The sequence below is a fragment of the Halichondria panicea genome, chromosome 14 (genome assembly GCF_963675165.1).
Source record: "Halichondria panicea chromosome 14, odHalPani1.1, whole genome shotgun sequence".
Taxonomy (NCBI): domain Eukaryota; kingdom Metazoa; phylum Porifera; class Demospongiae; order Suberitida; family Halichondriidae; genus Halichondria; species Halichondria panicea.
This window is the reverse complement of record NC_087390.1, coordinates 1,788,249-1,796,683: the sequence shown is the minus strand read 5'-3', so window position 1 is coordinate 1,796,683 and position 8,435 is coordinate 1,788,249. Positions and strand designations below refer to the sequence as shown.

Sequence of the window (8,435 nt, the reverse complement as noted above, 5' to 3'; positions counted from 1 at the left end):
TTCTTTTGTATTCCTCACTTTATGAAAGTCGAACTCAACACAAATATACTATGTAACTACAGACACGTACATGTACACAACAACAAATAAAATAGACTCTAACTAGTGTTAATAGTACATTGTTTCTGCATGCATGTGCAAGCCTTAATTGTTATGGTACCATCCAATAGTTTATTGTAGTATGCATGAGGGCATTTAGAACAGAGATGGTGGGGAAATTGTTAGCCTCGATTCCCGGCCGCTTGAACAAGGCGGCCTGGTATACCTTGTATGCGCATGCGCAAAATAATTGACAACAATTTCATCATACAAATTGTAAAAAAACGGACAAAGTTACAAAAGGGAATAATACGTATGCAGCTTTCAGAGACACTAATCAAAGTAGAATAATTATGCTGCAGCAGTGTTGCTTCTTCTAGCTCTGTTTATCAAAGAGACAGTTCAAGAAAGCCTCCCAGACAGCTAGAGCTGCCAGCTAGGAAGAGTGGTGGACTCTTTAATACATCAGTAGATCTTGAGTGAATAACTTCCTGAGTGTCGAGTTAAAGCTTATTAAAAGCTTTTAGGAGTAATCATTAGCTTCTTTATCTTCAGCAATGACTTCTTGTCGAACATAAAGGCAAGATTTAGTAGCAGAACACTTGCCTGATCTATATTACCACAGCCTCATCAGGGGACCCACAGGAACACATCATGCCTTTCCTATAACATCTGTAGCCTTACAGTGTAGGGTGTCGTTAAGTAGAGACTTGGCTTGATACAATAAAGGGCGTAAGAACTCAGTCATCTTTACACAATACTTCTATGTAACGGACTGTAAAATCAGAATACAAATAGTATACGGTTTATTTTACTGACAGTATCCACAAATACACGGATTACCCCCTTTTTGGGGTAATGTACACGCATGCGCATACAAGGTATACCAGGCCGCCTTGTTCAAGCGGCCGGGAATCGAGGCTAGGAAATTGTTAGCAAAAAGTGTAAACTAGAGTTGCATGCATGTATACATGCATATTAAGGTGATTTTGAAAGTCACCGATTTAAAATCACCTTAATTAGCATCACCTTAACTTTCTAATGATATACAATTAACTTGTTGCCACAGTGGGACAGATGTTCTATACACACAAGGACAGTAGTACTGTATTGTTAATGATTATCTTTACCATATACACTAGATCTACAGATAATAGAGGAAGTGGCTTCCTGCTAACACTAATCCAGCCTAAATATGGCTAGATCTATCACTGTCCAGTAACAGTGACTCTACTAACTCTGTGAGTGAGGAACCAAGAACCAGCTGCTACCCACCCCCCCAGAACAAATCATGACCCAGCCAGTTGAAACAGACTACAACTTTGTTGAACAACTTGACAAGGATTTGTACTGTCCAGTTACCTTTGAGATTCTGGTGGAGCCACATCAAACCGACTGCTGTGGACAGCACATCTCAGAGAAAGCTGCTCAAAGGATCATCAGAGATGGCAAGCCTTGTCCTATGTGTAACAACGCTCCCTTTAAAACACTGAAAGACAAGTTTTTCAAACGTAACACCATCAACAAATTGAATGTTCGCTGCCCCCACAAGAAGAGTGGGTGTGAGTGGACGGGGGAACTGGGAGATCTGAACCACCATACCACCTCCTGTCCAAAACGTCTCTGGAAATGCCAATATTGTGACTTTGAGTCCACCCACGATATCGGAACAAATGACCACATCGCTTGCTGTGACAACTATCCCCTGCCTTGTCCCAATCAATGTGAGATCGGTACCGTCCCTCGCTGCCAAGCTGATAGCCACCTGCTGGAGTGCCCCCTACAACTTGTGGAGTGCGAGTTTGCTGGAGCTGGATGTGACGTGAAGGTTCCTCGAAGAGATCTGGGTGGTCACATGACTAAGAGTGTTCAACACCACCTCCTGCCCGCCACCCTCCTCAACCTGCAACTAACGAGAGAGCTACACCAGAAAATGAAGGAGAAAGACCAACAAATAGTTGACTTGCAGAAACAAGTGAAGGAACAAGGCGATATTATTGACACCAAGATTCAACAATTAGATGCAAAAGTTGATACCAAATTCCAACAACAAGACCAAAAAATGAATACCAAGTTTTATGATCTACAAGCAATAGTCAATACCATGTTCCAGGATCTCGATATGAAGGTTGAGCGACAAACTAAAAACCTTGACACAAAGGTCAGTGATCTAAAGGTCACGATGGAAGCCAACACAGTGAAGATACAGAATGATTTGTTATTGTTAAATGAGTTTTCTTGCCACGAGTTCACTCTCACCGAGTTTACGAAACAACAAACCAGTGGACACTGGCGTGGTGGAGAGTTTGCAGCACAGAAGTGGAGGTTCTCATTCGGTGTGTTTACCGGAACACGTTTGTCAGTCTACGTCAGTAAAGAGCATGATGCTGGCAAAACAGAAGTTGTAGCTATCCTACAGATGCTCAACCAGCGAGGTGACCATGGACACTACATAGAAACGGAAAACATTTCGAAGAAGCAATTAACATATTTTGGCGACTCAGGCAAATTCTTCCCCCTGGATCGCCTAGGTTACTGTGCTGACGTAAACACTCAGTACCTCAAAGACGACTGTCTCAAGTTCAGACTGTTTATGAAAGTGAAGGCTCTTTAACAATGTTGGTTACTATACCGTGACTGTATCTTAGCAATTAGTGTGAAGTTTGACTATTCTTGAAATGTAATTTAATTGTTAAAAGCGTGCTGTACCGTATAGCGGGAATTTTGGTAGGAATGCAACAGTAATTATGCCTCGGTGCGCATGCGCAAGCGAGGTATACGGTAGTGTGTTTGTGTGTGTGTGTGTGTGTGTGTGTGTGTGTGTGTGTGTGTGTGTGTAGACTGTTTCAGCTGCTCAAGGATCAATGAAGTGCAAGTAAGAGTTTCTATAGGCTTCTAGTCATGTTTTCTTGGCTTGGTATTTGTGGATTTGCAAAATAAAGCTTCGTTCTCGAGTTATGCCTAGTTTTGCTTACTTGGAATGCCATTGCAGCCTTTTCAGAAAAGTCCGTAGCAAAACTTGTTCACCGAGTGTTGTTACTCTACTTAGTAGTTAGCTCTGAACTAGAACGCTAGCTACTGATAGCTGCAAGAGTGAGAAGAGAGCTGCAAGGCTCTGCTGACTTGATTGCAGCCATTAGACTTGAACTTTTGGCGTCGATCCATCGTCGATCATTACCCACTCTTTGAGTTTCCCTGTGATTCTGGATTCTGCATGCAGCAAAATTCATCATGATAATTATATAATTTATATAATTATCATGATGAATATTAATCAATGTGTGTATAAAAGCTAGCTATAGTAGCTTTATGTTATGTAGCTTTGGCACCTCCACCGAGGCATCAGCACCCGCGGTGCTTTCATTATACTATGCTCTCTATGACATTTCTGGTGGACACAGCAACCGTCACCAAAAGTATATAATAGAGGAGAGAGTATCAAACGTAGGCATACTGTACATCAGATGTATGCGGAGTGTAACGTGACTTCCTATATGATCTGTCATGGGCTTGGAAGTTGCACACTGACCAATCCAAGTGATGTAATCTACTTTCTTGATAGATAATCCACAAACACATCTATATATAACCCTAACTTCTACATCATTGTGCTGTTTACCAACTATACACTACAATAACCACACACATACCACAGATTGGCTGCTTACAAACTAGCCTAGCCTATGGCTACCAGTAACAGTGACTGTTCTAACTCTGTGAGGAACCAAGAACCAGTTGCTACCCACCCCCAGAACAGATCACCCAGCCAACTAAACCTGACTACGACCTTGTTGAACAACCTGACAAGGACTTGTACTGTCCAGTTATATATTACTCTTAATTGAGATTCTGGTGGAGCCACATCAAACCGACTGCTGTGGACAGCACATTTCAGAGAAATGGAGGAGAAAGACCAGCAAATATAGTCGACTTGCAGAGACAAGGCATTACCATCGATACTAAAATTCAACAATTGGACGCACATTTTGCTACCAAATTGGAAAATCTTGATGCTAAAGTCGATACCATACTTAAGTTCCAAGATCTAGAGCAACAACCTAGAAACCACCTTGACACACTGAAGGTCAATGATCTAAAGGTCACGATGGAAGCCAACACAGTGAAGATACAGAATGATTTGTTATTGCTAAATGGGTTTTCTTGCCAAGAGTTTCCTCTCACCGAATTACGAAACAACAAACAAAGCCCATCAATTGACACTGGAGTGGTGGAGGGTTTACTGCACAAGGGTGGGGGTTCTCATTCAAAATTTTTACAAGGATCTGCTGCTGGAACATTTGTATGAACACCATGATGATAGCAAAACAGACTGTGTATATAGCTATCCTACAGAATGATGCTTGGTGACCATGCATGGACACTACACAGGAACGGAAACAAACATTTTGAAAGAGAAAACAACCTATTTTTGGCGACTCACACAAATTCTATCCCCTGGATCGCCTAGGTTACTGTGTTGACACAAACACCCAGTACCTCAAAGACGACCGTCTCAAGTTCAGACTGTTTATGAAAGTGAAGGCTCTCTAAATAGTACACAATGTTGCATGGTCACTATACCTGACTGTATCTTAGCAGATTTTGTTAATTATCAGAAATAATTTGTGAGTGTAATTAACGTCTGGTCTCGAATAGATGCCTGGTTAGTAAATAGACGTAGCCTATATAATTATGAATAAATGAACGTATGGGAACATTAATTGGCAGGGATTTTAGCAACTGTCTGCTCTCTGTGACATTTCTGGTGGACGCAGTACAGGGCACCCGCCACTTGTCTCATTCGCCAAATAATTTATGTATAATGCTCACCACATTGCTTATGAGTAAACCTATGACTACATTTATGTACATACATTTTTAGTTTAGGTGCTGAGCACGTCTGTTGCCAATGCTCAGTTATAATTTCCAACTATACAGTAAGTGGAAAACCTGGTAATAATTATAACGGTACACAAATAATTATGATTTTGTATATACGCTCCACTAATACTAATTACACATGTCTGTCATGTTGATTAAATGTGTTACGTCTCTAGATAACACAAACATATAAAACTAATACATATACGTTATCGGAACTCAATGCTTAGTAGAGTAGTTCCAGAATTACAAACACAGTCATACACATACATTCTTGAATGCCGCACCCACACACATGCAAAGACAAAAAAAAAGTTGTACAGTCCAACATTCATCTTTCTTAAACATGATGGTCAACGAATCATTTTGTTATTAGAGGTATATAATTATAGGCCATCGATCATAATTATAAGGTGTGCATTGACAATTAACCTCTGTGTATAAATACTAGGTGTGTATATAAGCACTAGAACCTATACACAGTATAATGTTGTGAACATGCAATATCAACAAAAACACAGATAATAACAATGATATCGAAAAAAAATCGTGTAACGGGAGTCAATTAATGCTTAGCTGACAAGTATCGATCGTAGACCTCCTCCACCACTCTGTGTGCATTGTAGTCCTCGTCTCTAACTCTCCTCTTGTACCAGCGAGCCAGGAGGCAGTACAGGATTAATCCAAGCAGACTGATGCCAACTCTAACCCCATATATTGTTAACGTACTGTTTGAAGGAATATAGAAGCCAATAATAAGAGATGATAATAGCACCAACATCATACACCCTCCAAACAATCCTCTCATGTTGTATGGAGCTTGAGCACAAACTAACTCCAGCATGGCGCTAGCAAGCAACATTGTGAGCAAACCCCGAGAAATTGAATTTATAATGATTGTAACATACTTGATTGCAACTATAAATCACTGTAATTGTTTTGTAGTAGTTCCAGAATTAGAAACACAATACTGAGAGCTGTGATGAAGAGAAAAATTATCCCAATTCTTCTAAGAATGCTGGGAAATTTGTTACGTATCACTGGGTATAGCACAAACTCATAAAAGACAGTCCAAACCATACCACACCACAAAATTAATGGTGATATGTGAATAAAGGCAGAAGCCTTGAAATATAACGCTTCCAATCTTGGGGATAAACACTAGCATTATTTAGTGGATGGAATATTGCAAGTGAGCACCCAAGAAGCCATAGTGTTAAGCAGAGGGGTAACAAACATGGTCTTCACATCTTCAACTTGCTCTGTAGTGAATGGTCCACCGTATCTCGACTTTCCCAGGTCCATTCTTGAAGGTACGTCTTCCTCCCAGTATGTGAGAGTACTGCGATTGAGGGGAGCTTTGTGCTTGGCAGCAAACTTGAGAACACGGTAGATGGTTTTGAGGGACTGAGGTGACTTTGGCTCAATTATCAGCCATTTCTTAGCTAGGAGGAAGTCAAGAATAAGAACAACACTCGTACACAAAGGTGGCAGCAAACTGTAAAATTGGGTAACCCAGTATGATAATCGACTACTACATGTAGTAATGGGTAAATTGGAAACATTAGGGATCCAAAAGCCAGCATAGATACTGAATACAAACCAGGCAATAAAACTAGTTATATTGGAAGATGAAGCATCAGGCATCTGATCCAGGCCTAGTTGTAGTGAGGTAACGAAGCATGCTGCCACAGCTACTAGAAAGAGACTCACACCTATGCAATACAAGATACTCACAACATACACGTAATGAGTAATTCCAGGAACTAGGGTGAAGGCACTAGAAAGCGAACATAAAAGGAACAACAGCACAAAACTGTTTTTCATCACTCTGTAGTTCCCTAGCTTAGCGTCGGCTAGCCATCCTGAGAAAACAGCTCCGAACAGACCAAATACAATTGGGATAGCAAAGAGCCATTTCGAAATTACAAAATTGACATGTTGATGGAACTCATAAAACACATGAGACATTGATACACAGGATATAGTCAACAGCATAATCCAGACCAGAACGAGAAAGGCTCCCTTGGAATAGAACCACCTCACTCTGTACTTGCACTTGCAGCCATTCCTTGATACCAGAGAGCTGCCTCCGTTTGTAGAGTTCGTTTGTCTCATAAGAGACACAGACATACATAGACACACATGTATAGGGATGATTGCTAACACTATACTGTAACTAGGTACTATAGCTAAGAGCAATATCAGTATTTCTTATTAATTCTTGCACAGATACAACTAAATGCTGGTTCATATAATCAGCAACAACTACTTAGTACCCTAAATGGTCATGAGTCATGCTCTTATTAAAAGTGAGAGTGGGTTTCAGTTTTCATAAATACAAGTCAAAAAGCATCAAACTGTTTGCATAGCAAAGATGATGAATATGTGCATGTGCAAATAATACAGTATGTACATTATCCTATAAAAGCTCCCTTTGTCAAAACAATGAATGTACCGTCAATAATAGTTACATCATGCATGATATCCCTCGGAGTTTTTATGTCTCACAACCAAAAGTGTTGCGAAAATGAATAGTATGACTATATTAATTATGAATGGAAACCTAGCCACAGCAACTAACAGAGAGCAATGAAACGAAACTATACAGATGACAATGCTGTGACAAGAACACAGTGCAAAGAAGATAAAAGTAAGCTGTTGACGTTTGTAGGGTTAATAATAGCCATAAAAGTCAAAGTGCACTTTTTGACAATTGTAGGAACTACACTTTTGTTGTGATGATTCTAAGAAATGCAGAAAAGTTTCCTACACTATTAATTTGTATCAGTGTGTGAAAAACTAAGAATGTGCATGCACATGTGTGGAAAGTTTCCGGCATTTTTCTTCCATCCAAAAGTGCATCCAATTTCTACAAATTTTTTTTTCTACACTTGGGACTTATTATTAACACAGCTTGATCTTATCTTCTCTGGACTGTGTTCAAGGCTTTAAGAAATGGCAGTGATGCATGGTCAGACATGTGTCCCATTAGAATGTTAACATGCACTGGGAGCCCCGGACTAGATCACAGAAGAGCCAGCAATTGAAGAGGCCTGGATTGTTACATTAAGACACCAAGGTAACATGAAGTGGAACTGGAGTGAGGTTCACAGTATCATCTTTAGGAGGGTTATAGGGTGCACTTTGGGCTCAAAGATGGTTTGAATAGTAATCCAGACATCACACATGTGAAACTTGTGGGCCACGCGCTCCAGAGGAGACCAGGATGCTCCAAGGCTGTCGTTGTCTTGGCCATAGAGTTGGTGAGGATCTTATCCAATTAATATAGAGCCAGCATAATTATAAGCCTGGAGTCTCTTCCCATGATAACAAAATAGGTATCCATGTGGGGTAATAGCGTATGTGTAGTAAAGTGCCTCGAATCAAAGCTGCACACTATCTAGCTACCGCTTTATAATAGTAGCCAATTAAAAAGTAAATTTCTTAGCTTTTGTCACTTTTATGAACTTTAAAAACTAATGTGTTAACATTCTGTAAACGCACGCTATATG

The 8,435-nt window shown here is 40.2% G+C and overlaps 1 protein-coding gene across 1 annotated transcript; it reads left to right on the top strand.

Annotated features, from left to right (window-relative positions):
• The first annotated feature begins 1,180 nt into the window (after nt 1-1,180).
• On the top strand, nt 1,181-2,718 carry LOC135347433 (TNF receptor-associated factor 5-like). The gene has a single exon (XM_064545435.1). The coding sequence runs from the start codon at nt 1,331-1,333 to the stop codon at nt 2,651-2,653; it is 1,323 nt and encodes a 440-aa protein (XP_064401505.1). The 5' UTR covers nt 1,181-1,330; the 3' UTR covers nt 2,654-2,718.
• Nucleotides 2,719-8,435: the final 5,717 nt, after the last annotated feature.

Coding starts and splice junctions, on each gene's coding strand:
- LOC135347433 (XM_064545435.1), top strand. CDS start 1,331: ATGACCCAGCCAGTTGAAACAGACTACAACTTTGTTGAACAACTTGAC.